The sequence below is a fragment of the Amblyomma maculatum genome, chromosome 3 (assembly GCF_055883805.1).
Source record: "Amblyomma maculatum isolate TAMU_Amacu chromosome 3, ASM5588380v1, whole genome shotgun sequence".
Classification (NCBI taxonomy): Eukaryota; Metazoa; Arthropoda; class Arachnida; order Ixodida; family Ixodidae; genus Amblyomma; species Amblyomma maculatum.
Genome location: NC_139346.1, coordinates 10,339,550 through 10,358,684, shown reverse-complemented (window position 1 = coordinate 10,358,684; position 19,135 = coordinate 10,339,550). Strand labels below are relative to the sequence as shown.

The 19,135-nt window shown below is 45.5% G+C and overlaps 1 protein-coding gene across 5 annotated transcripts in view; it reads right to left on the bottom strand.

Annotated features, from left to right (window-relative positions):
• The window catches only part of Ube4B (Ubiquitination factor E4B), a 373,326-nt gene that overhangs the window by 327,345 nt on the left and 26,846 nt on the right, over window positions 1-19,135 (bottom strand). For 4 of the 5 annotated variants that reach the window (XM_084597298.1, XM_084597293.1, XM_084597295.1 and 1 more), the window contains exon 2: window positions 8,703-8,794. The exons of the other annotated variant lie outside the window; for it this stretch is intronic. In XM_084597298.1, coding sequence (XP_084453424.1) covers window positions 8,703-8,794 — 92 coding nt within the window. The remainder of the gene's footprint in view (window positions 1-8,702; window positions 8,795-19,135) is intronic. 5 annotated transcript variants of the gene reach the window in all.

Here is a 19,135-nt window from a genome sequence, read left to right as displayed (position 1 = left end):
GCAGTAGGATTCCCAACACACTGCATCCTATGGGAGCTATGCCAGGACCAGATGAAAACGCAGCAGTGAGGAACGTAGCAGCAGGATTCCCAACACACGGCATCCTATGGGAGCTATGCTGGGACCAGATGAAAATGCAGCAGTGAGGAACGTAGCAGTAGGATTCCCAACACACTGCATCCTATGGGAGCTATGCCGGAACCAGATGAAAATGCAGCAGTGAGGAACGTAGCAGAAGGATTCCCAACACACTGCATCCTATGGGAGCTATGCCGGGACCAGATGAAAATGCTGCAGTGAGGAACGTAGCAGAAGGATTCCCAAAACTCTGCATCCTATGGGAGCTATGCCGGGACCAGATGAAAATGCAGCAGTGAAGAACGTAGCAGAAGGATTCCCAACACACTGCATCCTATGGGAGCTATGCCGGAACCAGATGAAAATGCAGCAGTGAGGAACGCAGCAGAAGGATTCCCAACACACTGCATCCTATGGGAGCTATGCCGGGACCAGACGAAAATGCAGCAGTGAGGAACGTAGCAGTAGGATTCCCAACACACTGCATCCTATGGGAGCTATGCCGGAACCAGATGAAAATGCAGCAGTGAGGAACGTAGCAGAAGGATTCCCAACACACTGCATCCTATGGGAGCTATGCCGGGACCAGATGAAAATGCTGCAGTGAGGAACGTAGCAGAAGGATTCCCAACACACTGCATCCTATGGGAGCTATGCCGGAACCAGATGAAAATGCAGCAGTGAGAAACGTAGCAGAAGGATTCCCAACACACTGCATCCTATGGGAGCTATCCCGGGACCAGATGAAAATGCTGCAGTGAGGAACGTAGCAAAAGGATTCCCAAAACACTGCATCCTATGGGAGCTATGCCGGGACCAGATGAAAATGCTGCAGTGAGGAACGTAGCAGGATTCCCAACACACTGCATCCTATGGGAGCTATGCCGGGACCAGATGAAAACGCAGCAGTGAGGAACGTAGCAGGATTCCCAACACACTGCATCCTATGGGAGCTATGCCGGGACCAGATGAAAATGCTGCAGTGAGGAACGTAGCAGAAGGATTCCCAACACACTGCATCCTATGGGAGCTATGCCGGGACCAGATGAAAATGCTGCAGTGAGGAACGTAGCAGGATTCCCAACACACTGCATCCTATGGGAGCTATGCCGGGACCAGATGAAAATGCTGCAGTGAGGAATGTAGCAGTAGGATTCCCAACACACTGCATCCTATGGGAGCTATGCCGGGACCAGATGAAAACGCAGCAGTGGGGAATGTAACAACGGGGTTCTCAATACTTTACATCTTATGGGAGCTATGCCGGAACCAGATGAAAATGCAGCAGTGAGGAACGTAGCAGAAGGATTCCCAACACACTGCATCCTATGGGAGCTATGCCGGGACCAGATGAAAATGCTGCAGTGAGGAACGTAGCAGAAGGATTCCCAACACACTGCATCCTATGGGAGCTATGCCGGAACCAGATGAAAATGCTGCAGTGAGGAACGTAGCAGAAGGATTCCCAACACACTGCATCCTATGGGAGCTATGCCGGGACCAGATGAAAACGCAGCAGTGGGGAATGTAACAACGGGGTTCTCAATACTTTACATCCTATGGGAGCTATGCCGGGACCAGATGAAAATGCTGCAGTGAGGAACGTAGCAGAAGGATTCCCAACACACTGCATCCTATGGGAGCTATGCCGGAACCAGATGAAAATGCTGCAGTGAGGAACGTAGCAGAAGGATTCCCAACACACTGCATCCTATGGGAGCTATGCCGGGACCAGATGAAAACGCAGCAGTGAGGAACGTAGCAGAAGGATTCCCAACACACTGCATCCTATGGGAGCTATGCCGGGACCAGATGAAAATGCTGCAGTGAGGAACGTAGCAGAAGGATTCCCAACACACTGCATCCTATGGGAGCTATGCCGGAACCAGATGAAAATGCTGCAGTGAGGAACGTAGCAGAAGGATTCCCAACACACTGCATCCTATGGGAGCTATGCCGGAACCAGATGAAAATGCTGCAGTGAGGAACGTAGCAGAAGGATTCCCAACACACTGCATCCTATGGGAGCTATGCCGGGACCAGATGAAAATGCTGCAGTGAGGAACGTAGCAGAAGGATTCCCAACACACTGCATCCTATGGGAGCTATGCCGGGACCAGATGAAAACGCAGCAGTGGGGAATGTAACAACGGGGTTCTCAATACTTTACATCTTATGGGAGCTATGCCGGAACCAGATGAAAATGCAGCAGTGAGGAACGTAGCAGAAGGATTCCCAACACACTGCATCCTATGGGAGCTATGCCGGGACCAGATGAAAATGCTGCAGTGAGGAACGTAGCAGAAGGATTCCCAACACACTGCATCCTATGGGAGCTATGCCGGACCAGATGAAAACGCAGCAATGGGGAATGTAACAACGGGGTTCCCAATACATTACATCCTATGGGAGCTATGCCGGGACAAGATGAAAATGCACCTGTGAGGAACATAGCAGTAGGATTCCCAACACACTGCATCCTATGGGAGCTATGCAGGGACCAGATGAAAACGCAGCAGTGAGGAATGTAGCAGTAGGATTCCCAACACACTGCATCCTATGGGAGTTATGCCGGGACCAGATGAAAATGCTGCAGTGAGGAACATAGCAGAAGGATTCCCAACACACTGCATCCTATGGGAGCTATGCCGGGACCAGATGAAAATGCTGCAGTGAGGAACGTAGCAGAAGGATTCCCAACACACTGCATCCTATGGGAGCTATGCCGGGACCAGATGAAAATGCAGCAGTGAGGAACATAGCAGTAGGATTCCCAACACACGGCATCCTATGGGAGCTATGCTGGGACGAGATGAAAATGCAGCAGTGAGGAACGTAGCAGTAGGATTCCCAACACACGGCATCCTATGGGAGCTATGCTGGGACCAGATGAAAATGCAGCAGTGAGGAACGTAGCAGTAGGATTCCCAACACACTGCATCCTATGGGAGCTATGCCGTGACCAGAATGAAATGCAGCAGTGAGGAACGTAGCAGTAGGATTCCCAACACACGGCATCCTATGGGAGCTATGCTGGGACCAGATGAAAATGCAGCAGTGAGGAACGTAGCAGTAGGATTCCCAACACACGGCATCCTATGGGAGCTATGCCAGGACCAGATGAAAATGCAGCAGTGAGGAACGTAGCAGTAGGATTCCCAACACACAGCATCATATGGGAGCTATGCCAGGACTGGATGAAACGCAGCGTTGATGAACGTAACAGCAGGGTTCTACTGTATTTTTGCCTCCGGTGCTGTGACATTGTCTCAGTGTTCTGCTAAATTTGATGGCAGAACCTCGAGGCAGCCAGTTTGGAGCAATATAGCATTTTGGAGCAGGATGGAGCAGGAGCCAGTTTGGCGCAGTTTTGGAGCAAGATTGCATTTTTGAGCAGAATGTAGCAAATGGAGCAGCACTTATTCTACCCTTGTATTGCCTGGTATTAGAGTTGTTTTAATGAAAATGAACGACCGTGGCAATAGGCGTATTTACAGTAATCAATTTCCCTGAAAATGCCTGGGCACTAGAATCCTGTGTCGATGTGTACGAAACATTGTCTGATTCACTCAGCGTTGATGAAACGTGGTGCACACTGAAAGATAACATTTTTGATCTGCATACCATCACGGGTGATGACCAAACGTCGCAGCAAAAGCAAGCCGTGATTTACAAAAGTGGTGCACAAGGTCATTGAAAAGAGGCAGCAACTCTATGCAAGCTGCAAAATGAATCTGCCACAAGAAAACATGGATCGGTTAAAGACGATTACAAAAGATATGAACATTTCGGTCAAAGAGGCTAAATTTGCCCACTTCCAGTCTTTCGACACGTGTATCCAAGGTCGCCCTAAATAATTTTGACAGTACATTAAAAAATGCAGAAAAGGATGAATTGCCTATTCCACCACTCTATCATAAGGGAATTATTGTTTATAATAATCTGGAGAAAGCCAAGTGCTTCAACATGTTTTTCAGTGCATTGTTCTCTGCAAGAAGATGAATACGAGAATGGGGAATGCTTTGATCATAGCCAGGTTTACACTGACTGCCGATGCAGCAGCTGGCCGATGTTGCATTGTTGCCAGCACACCTTGTCACTAGTATTCACTGATTATCACACTAGCGATTATGAGAGAGAACTCTTTGAAGCTGAATATATTTTAAAGGCCCACTGTCCACCCTCCGGTCGAAAATATTTTCTTCCCCAGTGACTGTGAGACTTCGCCCCTAGAACGCAAGGCCGCAAAATGTTTTTGAAAAGAGTAACTAATAACGCAGTTACAGCCACCGCAATCACCCGATTCTGTCATGCTTCTCTCCTTCCATTCCCTCCCAAAGGTTTTTCACTCTCCTGCCAGAGGTCGTCTAGCCTCCGCAAGACAAATTCCCCTTCCTTCTCCGCGTTTGGCGGGAGGTGGGGCGTGGCACTCCGCGAGCATGAAAAAAAAAAACGGCCGAGGGAGTGCGCGCTGTTGGATTCAGTCTGGCCGTGGCGAGGGAAGAGCGCGCAGCGAGCGGTAGACACCCATCCTTCTCCCGTCAGTCAGCGAGACGGACCAATGAATGTCGTTCGCGGTACGTAGGTCATTACTGTGGCCCGTCGGGCCAGCGCAGGAAACAGGGAAGCTGGCTTCCCAAAGGAGAGCATGAAAGAGCTCTGAATTGTATTTTCGATGCTTTGCGGCGCGCGTCACTGTAGCATTTTGCACAGACTATCTCCGGTACCTGATCGAAACACTGGGCTCCTTTGCTTAAAAGGGCCTTCCCTGGACAGTGGCCCTTTAAGCAAAGTGCATTGCGGGGCTAGTTGGTTCATGCTCGTAAACTTATGTAAAGCGCAACGGAGACAGACAAGAGAGACCTGCAACTCGTCCAAGTTTCAGACAACTGCAATTTTTTTTTCTAGAATACAGCAATGTAAATGATAGTGTGGAGATCTGCTCTTCAAGAGAAAGACTATACTAAACTATACTATACTATGTGACAGTACTATCTTCCCAAAATTGCAAAAGCTTGTCATAAAGCCATGTACTACCCCTAAAATAAGCATGAGAAGCTACATTTATCCCTTCACATGCCTGTTCAAGTGCCCTACAAGGTAACGAAATACTTAAAATTGTTTAATAACATGGTATCACCATATTATTAAACTTTTACAAGGTTTAAGGTCTAAACACAGTGGCATATATTTCCCAAATTGACCTAATAAACTGGTCACTGCCCTATAATGAAACTTCTGTAAAGCAGACGCAGAGAAGAATGCAGACCTTTACTGAAGCAAGTCTCTATTCGCACTCCATTTCGTACAGCGGCACGAAATTTCTTTTTCGCCGCACTTATCACGCACCCTGCGAAAAAAATAAAAAATAAAAGATTGTCCATGGAAGCCGCGCCTAAGGAACGCGGACAACAGCTGTCAGGATCACTTTTCAGAAGCGTTGCGATGAAAAAGCTGCAAACGACGGCATCGATGGAGTTGATCAGTATCAACTGAACAGTACAACATATTCATGCCGTCTTGAATGTGTCGGGAAGCGCTAAGTGATGATTCGGCTGGACACGCCGCATCAAGCGCAACATGCGACCCTGGCAGCACACCGTCGTCCTCGTTTTTCAGCAATGTGTTCCCCGGATGCTCTTGTTTTTGTTTTTTTCCTTTTTTTTTATACGCTCTTGACTCTCATATGTCCTAAAGATCAGTGCTGACTGCGAGAGCGATTGATACGAATGTATGAGCCGGAAAGAAATGTGCACGTGCACACGCACTATCGTGCACAGCGGCCGCCGCAACGGCAAACTACACAAAAAAGAAAATGGCGCCAGTCGTGGTGGCCAATGAGAAGCCCGAGACGCGGGCTCGTCTTGCGAGCGTGCACTGTCTATCTAGAAAGGAGCTGTCTATCAAAAAACACAACAACACAAGGGGAGGCTGGTGGCCGTTGAATGGCGCACGTGCGAACCATAGGAAGCTCTTGCTCTACCATCGGCCACAGCACCGGGGGAGAGTCCGCTTTCGGCCCACTTCAAAATTCGAAACGCCGCAACGCTTTATGCCACCTTGCTGGGATGGTCCATTTGGCACAATGCGGGAGGCCGGCAGTCGCAGAGGGAAGGACACGTAACACCGTAGTGTACAATCTTGCAACACTAGCCCGCTTTGATTACACGAGCCAGCATTATCGCGACTTTAGTTCCATGGAGGCTTAGGTAGAACCCCCTCACCAAGAGGATTCTACTTAAGTTGAGGACAACCCAGAGGGCGATGGAATGAAAAATGGTAGGGGTAACATTAAGAGATAGGAAGCGTGCAGAGTGGGTCAGAGAAATAACTCAAGTTACCGACATTCTAGTGGAAATTAAGAAGAAATGGGCATGTAGTGCGAAGAGAGGATAACCGATGGTCGCTTAGGGTAACAAACTGGATTCCAAGGGAAGGAAAGCGTAGCATGGGGCGGCAGAAAGTTAGGTGGGCTGATGAGATTAAGAAGTTCGCAGGGGTCAAGTGGATGCAGCTAGCACAGAACCGGGTTTAGTGGAGAAATATGGGAGAAGCCTTCGCCCTGCAGTGGGTATAGTCAGGCTGATGAAAAAAAAAAGTTCCCTTTAGGTACAACTGCTGCTAATTTTCCCTGTTATAGGCACGAATTCCCCGAGTTTTTCCAGATTCCCTGAGAATTCCCGGTTTTCCAGGTTGGTAGACACCCTTAAGGCGTCAAAACCTTTCTGAGAGTCGTGGCTAGCTGGCTGCTCATTACCGAAAAATCAGCACCGGTGTCCACGAGTGCATTCACGCTACAGTTGCCGGAAGCCGCTGACAACTGTAGCGTGAATGCACTCGTGAAAAACTGGCAAAAGAAGTCAGAGAAGGCACTGAACTCACTTTGAGACCGTTTTTCTCTGTTAAAACGCACACAGCGGGTAACCTGCTTTGAACGATACTTGAGGACAAGCAAACATGGCAAAGGCCGGTTGCAAGATACATACAGTCGCATTTGTCAAAACTGAGGATTGAGGACCCGCACCTTGTTCAAGGCTCCGACGACGTCATCGTATTTTTGGAGAAAAAATTGCGGGTGACTTGCCTCTCAAGTTATGTAAAGGACATGTATTTCAATACGCCACACAGACATCCTTACAGAGTTGGAGGTGTGCATCGATCAATTCGGGTGCTTACACTTTCAGAATGAGTGCGGAACAAGTGTGGAAAACGTTGTGAACCTCGTTAGTATGTACCTAAAATCCGAGTATTTAAAGCTTGATGAAAAAGTGTTCATGCAGCTGATGGTATTTGCATTGGTTCATGTATAGCACCCGTGTTGTCTAATATTTACATGGCTAAAGGGAACCGTGCTTTGAGAGAAAAATTGAAAAACTTGAGTGTTTTAGCATGCTTTCGCTATGTGGATGATTTCTTGTTTGTTCAGAAAAGCGTTCGAAGGACTGGATTTTACCTACGAAGTTCCACAGCAGTCCAAGATAGGATTTCTAAATATTCAGATAGAAGAACCGGATACACACACATGCTGATCGTAAATGACAAAAGGTGACAAAGGCTTGTTGAGCTACGACTCGGGTCACCAAAACTCGTCAAAAGGAGCATAGCATTTTCCAGCAAGATTCAGAGCATTAAAATATTGGGACAGACTGAAGAAAAGTGGTTATCCAAACGTTCTGCTTGCGTCAATAGCTGAAAAAGCCCTAAAAAGATTAACTAGAGGTAAGGCCGCAATACAAGAGAAGCAGCGTCCCATTCCTATACCGTGTATACACGAAGTATCTCATGGGTTGAAAAAGATTGACGCCAAGTGTGGCATTCCTGTTGTACTCACGGCACTGCAGAAGTTGATAGGCATGTGCGCAAGGGTAAGCACAGATGAAAAAGAAAAGAAACTGAAATGTATATCGCCCACAAAAAAAAGTACATTGAATGCGACACTCGCATAATTTATCAGATCCCAGTATCTTGTGGCAAACATTATATTGGCCAATCCAGAAGATGTATAAACAAAAGAATAAGTGAACACTCCAGAAATTGTGGGCTGATTTCGCAGCCAGGGAGCCCTGCTACGCATTGCGCTCGGCACGGGTGCCATCCGGATTTTGCTGCAACAAGAACAATTGGTCATGCAGGCAAGAGAATTGAAAGGGAGATTAGAGAGGCACATGCAATTTTCGAAGCAGATACAGAGCAGTGTGTTAGTGACACTTCCATCACACTGACAAAAGCCGAAATTGAGTTTATCAAGAACGGATAGAGGTGCGGCTACTGGTGATTGTGATAACCTATGACAAATGTAAAAAAAATGTATAAAAGCAAGTGCTGCATTTTCATTAAACAGTCGTGAGTTCACGTTCTGTTCGTCCGCTCTGTTTTCACGTTTTTTCTTCTGTCAGTGTGTCCTAGCGCGCTGAGAACCAATATTTTTCCAGCAATGCTCAGTGTCTTGGCCCTAGCAGTCAAGCTGCCATATTGGCAGAATCATGTAGTAACTGTAAACACCTCACATGCACTGCCCAACATGATTTCGGGGCATTGCCACGAAAGCATGTTTTTCTGCAGCAAATCCAAAGCTCATCTGCCCAGTTTCCACTAGGCACACTTGGCAGAAGCATCTACTGCACCTGTGGCGGCCACTATCCTCCTCCTCCATGGGGGCAACGACCGGAGGACATGGCTCACTTGAGGCTAGCCGTGCCAGGCGCCGCCTCCGCAGCTGAAAAAAAAAAATATTTAAGAGACTTAAAAGCAACTACACGGGTTGATAATCGAATCAGATTCCTTACAGTCCACTACCTTGAGTCCAATAAACGGCTTTTAAAACTACCGAGCAGAAGTCTCTTAAAAACGCCAGTACCAGGTAGCCAAAACTAGGTTCCTACCAAGCAATGATGTCACGACTGAGAGTCCAATCACATTAGAGGTACCATCCCAAAACCTATAGTGTGCACGTTGTAGGGCTAAATTGGGGAGTTTTCCCTGAAATGACTGAAAGCATGCTTGAAAGCAGAAGCAGAAGCAGTAGAGAAGTAAAAGCAGAAAGCAAGCGTTGAAAATAGAGCAAATACTGATAGTCTTGCATCTACACATACAAGATTGCCCACAGAAAACTCACCGATTGATACCATAAAATACGAAATTTTAAAATTTGTGCTGGAAAAAAGATTAGTTGTTGTTTATCTCTGGTTAACCCTAGCTGAATTGCGAAAGCAACGGCAGAAGCTCCTTTTGCCTGCTGCATTATTCCCCTATCAGTGTAAGGTGCTACGTTATTGGGGACACTTAAACTCATCCTTTATGGGTATGAAGCGAGAGCGTAAAGCTATCAGCCCACATATAAAGTCCCACTTCAACCAAGCCGTATGGACGTGCCCGAGTGTTGTAGAGGTAACGAGAATGCAAACAGGCTGATTCTGATATCCCATATGAAAGGAGTGTTGGCAGCTCCTGCCCATGGCATAACGTGAATTCAAATGTCATGGTAGGCTGATTTTTATTGCAAAAGCACTATGACAGCCAAAGCGAGATGGCAGCAGCTGCGCCGTGAAGAGGCGTAGCAACTATGGTTTCATTAAAAAAATTAGCTGTGGTTTAGCTCTGGTTAACCCTAGGTGAATTGCGAAAGTGACGGCGGAAGCTTCTTTTGTTTGCTACATTATTCCCCTATCACGCCCTGGTGCTACAAGGAGCTACATTATGTCATGGAAAGCTGATTTTTTTTTTTCTTTTTTCTTTTAGGAGACGGTAGCTACGCCTCTTCATGGCGTAGCTGCCTCTTCACGGAGTAGCTGCGGCCACCCGAGATCTCGCTTTGGCTGTCGTAGTATTGCTTTCGCAATAAAAATGTCATGCCATGGTTCTGGCATGCGGACAGTACGCTTACGTCTCCTGTTTCTACAGTTTTTCCAGGCTGTTGGAGCAGTGTCCGGCATCGGTTTCTTGCCATGCATGTGGGAAGCAAGCGGCATAGCTAGCACAACAGGACAGGTGGCAGTTTCATCTTACTTTGTATCTGGAATCCCAAATCATCAGCATCGGCAAGGAGCAGTGCAAAACTACAGCCATCACTATCAAGCGGCCATATCTGGATGCAGAGCCACCGACATTTATCACTGTACTTCGTCGACCTTCTTAAGCATCGGATGCACACAGTCTTCTTGGGTTCCAGTGCTGACATGAGGACAGTACGCTTACGTCTCCTGTTTTTACAGGTTGGTGTGTTTTACTCCTATAGGCCAACTCATGGCCTTACGAGGTCAGTACCGGAGCTCAGGGGATTATTGTTAGGAGTTGTGCTTGAGTGCATTGTTCTTGTTGTTGGGAGCATGTCAATCGCTTGATATTTTGAACGGGTTGAGGGCGCGCTTACTGCTATTTGGCGATGTGGAAAAAAATCCCGGTCCTCCATTAGAAACGTTGACTTAGGAGCTGGTTGAGGTAATGAGCTGTCTAACAAAAATACTAGAACAGAACAAAACTATTCTTAAGCAACTTCTGTACGTGAAAATGAAACAGGATGTGATGGAGGGTAAAATCCAGCAACTCACTTCGAAAATTGATAGCCTAATAGAATCCTTACCTCCGATACCAACAGTTGGGGTGAAAGAATTAGAGTCGCAGAGCAATCAATTAGTAGTTGCAATGCGTAATGTACTAGTTAATCAAGGCAAACTGGAGAACCGTGTCTCGCAGAAACAGCTTACTATTTTACAGTATCGCTGCTAAAGAAATGTGGGATGAATCCAAAATGAAAGTTCTCGATATCTGCAAAGAATAACCATTAGCCCCGCTTCAATAGAAAGAGCCCATAGAATTGGCAAAGAATCCAGTGAAAAGAGAAGGCCGATAATTGTCAAATTTAGTCCCTTTATGGACAAGCGGCGCGTGTTGTCTGCTGCTTCAAAATTTTAGGGCACTGGCTTTTTTTTAAGTGAAGATTTTTCTAAGAATATCCACCAAGCAAGGAGTAAGCCAATTGCCTATGCAAAGGAGCAGCACGATTTCAACTACACTCTTAAACTCGACAGATTAACAATACAGGGAAAATTCGGGAACTTGTGCAACCAAACCATGCCGTTCAAAGGCATTGCTTAGCTACTCACGATCACCTGTCCGTCATTATTGTTAACTGCAGAAGTATAAAGAATAAGATTGTGGAATTCTCTGGAATCGTTCACATTTCGCAGCCTGATGTTGTCACTGGCACGGAGTCTTGGCTCGATATTTCAAGTGCTGAAGTTTCCCCGTCCAAGTACACAGCTTATCGCAAGGACCGTAATGCATATGGTGGGGGCATCTTTATTCTCGTGCATAGCCAAATTCAGAGCGTTCCTATGGGCTGTGGTGATGACCGTCCAGAATCTGTTTGGTGGCCGACACCAGTGCCCATTGCCTGCGCCCATCACCACCAGCCCAGCTCTCGGATCCGACCTACCAAACGCAGGTAAGCATTACTCCTGCGGACTCCCAGCCAGGTTCCTGCCGCCTGCTGCCGGTTTTTAGCCGGATTTAGGAGCTCCAGACTTGGAGCCGCGGGGCGCGGCGGCCTTGCCTAGGCCTATCGAGTCATGATGAGGGTTTGAGCTGAAGGGTTTGGGGTGCGACCTGATACCGGTGAACACCTCCGGCAATGCCCTCCCTCACTAAAACAGGAGTTGGCCACCCTGGTGCAGTAATTGGCCACAACCTCCCATGATTAGTCCTATAAAACCCCGGCCCTCAGTCATCAACAGCGGTCAGACCAGTGATGCAGCGGGGGGTGCTAAGAATCTCTGGCTCCGCTGGACAGGCCGCCATTGGAAACTGACCCTGGCAACTTTTAACGCTAAAACACTACCTAGTGAAGCTAGTTTAGCCGTGCTCTTAGAGGAACTAGAGGGTTTGAGATGGGATGTCATAGGGCTTAGTGAGGTTAGGAGGCCGAATGAGGCATATACTGTACTGAAGGACGGGCATGTACTCTGTTATCGAGGTTTACCGGAGAAGCGAGAACTAGGGGTAAGTTTCCTTGTCAATAAGTATATAGCTGGTAATATAGATGAATTCTATAGCATTAATGAGAGGGTGGCAGGCATCGTAATTAGGCCTAATAAGCGGTATAAACTGAAGGTTGTACAGGCCTATGCACCTACATGTAGTTATGATGGCCAGGCAGTTGAAAGCTTCTAGCTTCTACGGAGAAGTAGAATTGGCAATGCGAAAAGTAAAGACGCAGTATACTGTACTAATGGGCGACTTCAATGCCAAGGTAGGAAAAAAGCAGGCAGGAGACCAGGCAGTGGGTGACTATGGCATTAGTTCTAGGAATAGCAGAGGGGAGTTACTGGTTGAGTTTGCAGAGCGCAATAACTTAAGAATCATGAATACCTTCTTCAGCAAACGGAAAAACCAGAAGTGAACATAGAAAAGCCATAACGGGGAGACTAAAAATGAAATATGCTTCATAATGTGTTCTAACCCTGCCGTCATGTAAGATTTAGAGGTAATCGGGAAAGTGCGATGCAGTGACCACAGGATGGTGAGGTCCCGAATTAGACTAAATCTCAAGAAGGAACGCAACAGATTGGTAAGAAAGAAATCCATCAACGAATTAGCAGTGAGGGGGAGGGCAGAATAGTTCAGGATCTCGCTGCAGAATAGATATTCAGCTCTAACCACGGATGACGACATTAGCCTAGAAGCAATGAACAATAATTTCAGATATCATTACTGAGTGCGCTGTAGAAGTAGGTGGTAGGATAGTTAGGGAGGATACTGGTAAGCTGTCTAAGGAGACGAAGGATTTGATTAAGAAACGGTGGAGTATGAAAGCTTCCAATCCAACAGACCAGATAGAATTGGCAGAGGTATCAAAGCTAATCAACAAGCGCAAAGTGGCCGATATAAGAGAGTATAACATGGAGAAAATTGAGCATGCTGTAAAGAACGGGGGAAGTCTTAAAGCGATAAAAATAAATTGGGCATAGGCAAAAATCAGATGTATGCGCTAAGGGACAAGGTGGGCAACATCATCACGAATATGGACAGGATAGTCAAAGCAGCCGAGGAGTTCTATACTGATCTCTACAGTAGCCAACAAAGTCACGACAATAATGAGATAGGCGGTAGGGAAATGCAGTCTGACGTTCCACCAGTGACGAAAGACGAAATTTAGAAAGCATTAGAAACTATGAAACGGGGGAAAGCAGCTGGAGGGGATCTGGTAACTATAGATTTGTTGAAGGACGGGGGGGCGGGGGGAAGGGATATCGTGCTGGAAAAACTGGCCACCCTGTATACGCAATGTCTAGTGTCATCGACGATACCAGAACCAGAACGCAAACATTATTTTAATTCATAAGAAAGGGGACGCTAAGGACTTGAAAAATTACAGACTAATCAGCTTACTATCTGTTAAGTATAAGGTATTTACCAAAGTAATCGCTAATAGAATCAGGGCAACTTTAGACTGCAACCAAGCAAAGGATCAAGCAGGTTTTCGGAAAGGGCACTCTGTCCTCAATCATATCCATACCATCAACTAGGTGATAGAAAAATGCTCGGAATATAACCAGCCCTTATACATAGCATCCATTGATTACAAAAAAGCATTTGACTCAGAAGAAACCTTGGTGGTAATCCAGGCATTGCGAAATCAGGGGGTAGACGAGCCATACGTGAATGTGCTGGAAGATATATATAGTGGCTGCACAGCAACCATAGTTCTGAATAAAGAAAGGTGTTAGGCAAGGAGACACAATCTCCCCAGTACTATTCACAGATTGCTTAGAAGAAGTATTCAGAGACTTGGAATGGGAGCAGTTAGGGATAAGAGTAGATGGAGAATACCTCAGTAATAAGCGATTTGCTGATGACATTGCCTTGTTAAGTAACTCAGGGGATGAATTGCAAAGAATGATTGATGACCTAGACAGGAAAAGTAAGAAAGTAGGCTTAAAAATCATTATGCAAAGACTAAGGCAATGTTCAATAGCCTAAGGAAGGAACAGCAGTTTAGATTAGGTAGCGAAGCACTGGAAGTAGTAGGCGAATATATTTAGGACAGGTAGTAACCGCAGATCCGGACCAAGAAAGGGAAACAACAAGGAGAATAAGACTGGGATGGAGCGCATTTGGCAAGCACTCCCAGATTATGACTAGCAGCTTACCAGTATCATTCAAGAGGAAAGTATACAACAGTTGCATCTTACGTGTACTTACCTATGGGGCTGAAATGTGGAAGCTAACAAAGAGGGTTCTACTTAAGTTGAGGACAACGCAGAGGGCTATGGAACGAAAAATGGTAGGGGTAACATTAAGAGATAGAAAGCGTGCAGAGTGGGTCAGAGAAATAACTCAAGTTACTGACATTCTAGTGGAAATCAAGAAGAAGAAATGGGCATGGGCAGGACATGCAGTGCAAGAAAGGATAATCGATGGTCGCTTAGGGTAACAAACTGGATTCCAAGCGAAGGAAAGCATAGCAGGGTGCGGCAGAAAATTAGGTGGGCGGATGAGGTCAAAAAGTTCACAGGGATCAAGTGGATGCAGCTAGCACAGAACCGGGTTAATTGGAGGAGTATGGGAGAGGCTGTCACCCTGCAGTGGGCATAGTCAGGTTGAGGATGATGATGATGATTAATCTTTTCGACCGGAAACAGTCTTACAGTGGGCTTGTTTTACAGGCCGCCTACTTCCACTAGTAAAGAACCTTTACTTAGCCTCTCCCGCTCGCTGTCCACTCTAGCTTCTGAACTCATCCTGTTAGGGGGCAGCTTTAACTTGCCATATATCACATGGAAGAACCATTATCCTGAAGGGAGTCATTCTGCACATCATTGCGCACTATACTAAATTGTGTTTACGGGCTGCAGCAATTTGTAGACTTTCATCGAATGGTGGCAATACCTTAGATTTGCTCTTTTCTAATCAAAGTGATGTAAAAAACGTAGTAGCCACACCTGGAATTATGAAGTGGTAGAGGCAACAATCATATGCAAATGAGTAGAAGTGCCGAAGCAATGTCGTAGAAAAGTTTATATGTATGAAAAAGGTAACTATGATGCTATGATTAAGGGACTTGTTTCATTTTTTAAGGTTTTCTAGCTCTATTTCCTGCGATGTAAACAAACTGTGGACAAACTTCAAAAATAAGCTTGTCTCTCATTGATCAGTTTATTCCCGGAAGGCTGATGTCACCTAATAAATGAGCGGATAAACCATGGATCAATAAAAGATTATGTGCATCAATTAGAAAGAAAGCTCAGCTTTATAAAAGGTTTAGTAAAACAAAAAGCCCATCTGTGTACATACGACTAAAAATCCTGACTGCCAACCTTAGGAGTGAATTAAAGGCAGCAAAGCGCTTGTACCTATTCTCGTTGACAGCCAAACTAAAGAAGTGTGTCACTTTATTAAATGCAACAAAAAGGATGTAGTTGGTATTCCTGCCATCAAAAAGGGTGACAATTTACTGAACGACGACATAACATGAGCACAGTGTTTCAATGTATATTTTCATTCAGTCTTCTCGGCTTGGTGCTCAGACGCAACTACAGAACAGCAGGAACCACTGAATGCAATGCCAGATATAGTTATAACCGAACAAGGTGTCAAATCATTGCTACATAACCTAAATGCGCATTCCGCACCAGGTCCTGACGACATTCCTAACTATATTCTAAAGCACTGCGCAGAACATATTAGTCCATTTTTGGTTACTTTATTCAACAAGTCACTACAGACCGTAAAACTACCTAAAGACTGGAAAATGGCCAATATCAAACCAGTTCACAAAAAAGGTGATCGCAGCTACGTCTCTAATTACCGCCCCATATCTTTGACATCTGTCTGCTGCAAAACCCTTGAGCACATAATCTATTCTGGACTTGCAAAACACCTTCAAAGATAACAGTTTTTTCACATCAGCGCAGCACGGTTTTCTATCAGGGCTGTCGTGTGCAACGAAGCTGAGTTTATTCATGACGTTGCATCCAACAACTGTTTTCAGACAGACATGCCATATTTCTAGATTTTAAAAAGGCTTTTGATGTTGTGCCTTCTTCTGCAAAAAATATCTTGCATTGGTCTTCCTGTTCAATTGGCTGCAGGATTATTAAAGCAGCAGCAAGTTGTAATCAATGGTGCGTCATCATCTCCTGTGGATGTTTTATCTGGAGTGCCACAGGATTCTGTGCTCGGACCATTACTATTCCTCATATTCATCAATGATATGCCTGTTGGCCCCAGATCAGACTGTATGCTCATGACTGCGTTCTGTATTCCCCTGTCACGTGCCTTGATTTCTTGTACGTATTACAGGCTGGCCTTGACAAAGTCTGCGACTGGTGCTTGAAGTGGGGCATGGCACTGAATGTATCAAAGTGTTTCCATGTGCAATTTAAAAACAAAAAAAAAATAAGAAAATTCCTCGATCGTACCTTTTAAATCAATACTATTCAAACTATAGATAAGGTTAAATATCTTGGTGTTACACTCACAGCATCCCTAGACGTTGACATGATAACCGCCAAAGCTTCTCATCTTTTGTATTTTTTCCAGCGGAATTTTAAAAGCTCTCCCCAGGTACTAAAAGAAACATATTTAACAAATGTCAGGCCTGTATTAGAATATGCTTGTGTAGTATGGGACCCTTTTAAGGGTGCCCTCATTGACAAGTTAGAAAGGGTACAAAAATGCTCTGCAAGGTTTGTGACTGGCAATTATAATTTTCATATAAAGAGCTCTGAAGTTGCAACCGTATTGGGTGGAAGATTTTGGCAACCCAAAGAAAATCTGCAGGCTGAAGTTCTTGCACAGCATTTAATATGATTGTACCGGTATTAATAAAAACACTTATCTAAAGCAGCCACATTACATTTCGGAAAGACTAGACAACACGAAAAAGATTAAGAGTTATCAATGTTGCATTAATATATTTAAGTATTCGTTTTTCCCTAACACAATTCTGGACTGGAATAAGCTTCCGAATGATGTAGTTTGTGAACCTGACTTCCAAAGTGCTGTTGAAATGATGCGATATATTTCTTCCAAGTCTCGTGCGTTTACCAGCCCTGCGTTGATGTATGTTATGTTATCACTTATACTACTTGTGAATTCATTTAGTGTTTTATTAGTGTGTTGTGTTACCTTGCTGACAAGTTTCCCAATATCTTCTTTGCATGTGTTATTGTATGTAGTTATATCCCCCTACAATAATGCCTCATAGGTGCTGTAGGTACTTGCAATAAATAAAAATTTGACATGGAACACCAGAAAAACTTGGAAGAACATAATGAGAAAAATTCTAGCAAAAAACTTTCGGCCTTTTAGGCTATGGTACGAGAGCGGCTTTGTTTGCAAATGGTCATTCGTGCTCTTTGAGGGTAGGGGTCAACTACTACTTGCATGTTTATTACAAAACCTTTGCTCTCATGTAGTAGACAATTTTGGCCTGCAGCCTAAAATTCAAAACACCCCATCTAAAGAATGATGTGTGTGCACGAATACTGCATGGCTTTAACCCAAGCCTGATAGGAAAAAAAGTTCCACCTTTAAGGGTATGTGGCAACAATCTCCCATTCATCTGTATTACCTCGCGCCGTCAGGGTCCACAACACATTTCTTTGCAGTGCTCCAAGTTGCAGCACAGCGATAACGATGTGGTGTCTACCTTTTGACGTTAGCTCAGGGGAACTTGGCAAAGTGCAAGCCTCCCTTTCAACACGTTTGTTTTATCATGCTATGAATGACTGCTACTCAAATCTTTAGCAGCAAACGCCCTTTGAAGCGATGCTAAAAGCCGGCATCATAATCGCTTCCATTGACGATGGGCGGAAGGATGGATGGCTGTCGCAAAAAAAGAAAAGAATAATGTTTAACCCGTAGTGGCCATCTGAAATGATAGCCTTTCATAGGCGTTGGCTGGGACCACACCAAAAGTACTTATCCGTACCTCCAAATTAGCAGGGCTGGAATTGACGAGTATTTAGTTGCGAGTTTTGGAGGCTGCCCCGTTTCGTACGTGTGCAGCCCCTAATTAAGCTTTCCTACCGCGGAGGTGTGTACTTTTTTTTTTTTGCCGCGTGATATGTGCCAAGCCACCCAAACCCCGGCACATAGTTCGAATTATCCATAGCAGAACTGACTCGTGTTCGAATTAACGGGCTTTTTTGTACACAGATCTCAATGGAGCTTGGCCGGACCATGCAGTGTAGTTCGAATTATCCCAAAATTCGCATTATCGAGGATCGAATTAACAAGCTTTCGCTGTAGATACTTTCTTAGTTCTATAACTCATCTGAAAGCGGGCGCTGCTTGTACCTGGGCGGTGAAAGGGCGCTGCAGTCGAGGTTTGCACGGTCGCCGGAGCGCACGCAGCTCCTCTCCTGCAGTTGCTACTTGGCCCGTGCGCGTTTGCCATTGCCTTTTTTGTCCATTTTTTTTCTATGTGCTCTGTGAACACGAAGTCCCCAATCAACAACTACAGTGCACTCAGATCAACAGACACTGCTGGCCATGAGGCAGCTTTCGAGCGCGACGATGTCAACTTGCTTAATGCCTGGCTGTACTAGCAGGTACAAGAACATCCCGGAGAAACGCCACGTTTTTTGCGCCGCCATCCAATCCGGAGCTTATCGGAAGATGGGTTCAAGCTATTCTGCGTACAGACAAAGTTCTCAACAAAACTTGCAAAGTGTATGAAGTACATTTTGTGGCAGATGACATTGTGAAGACGAACAATTAAGTATGTCATTGATGACGAGATTGTCGAGATGGACCGTGGGTGTTGGACACTGAAGCCTGATGCAGTTCTGTGTCAAATCCCAAACATTCTGAGCTATTTAACAATCGCAAGAGGGGGTGGTAGTCGAAAACAAAGACCCAGCGTACATATCAATGCGGCGCTAGAGTCCCACTTAGGAACTCCTGGAACACGGTCTGATCCCATGCAAAGCATTAATTTCTAGCAGATTGCGGAAAAGCGTATCGACACAACTTCCGAGAAACTGGAGAATGGCGGACCTTGAGGAGGAGGTGAGAAAGTACAAAGAGGTCCTTTACGACACTGAAATGAAGG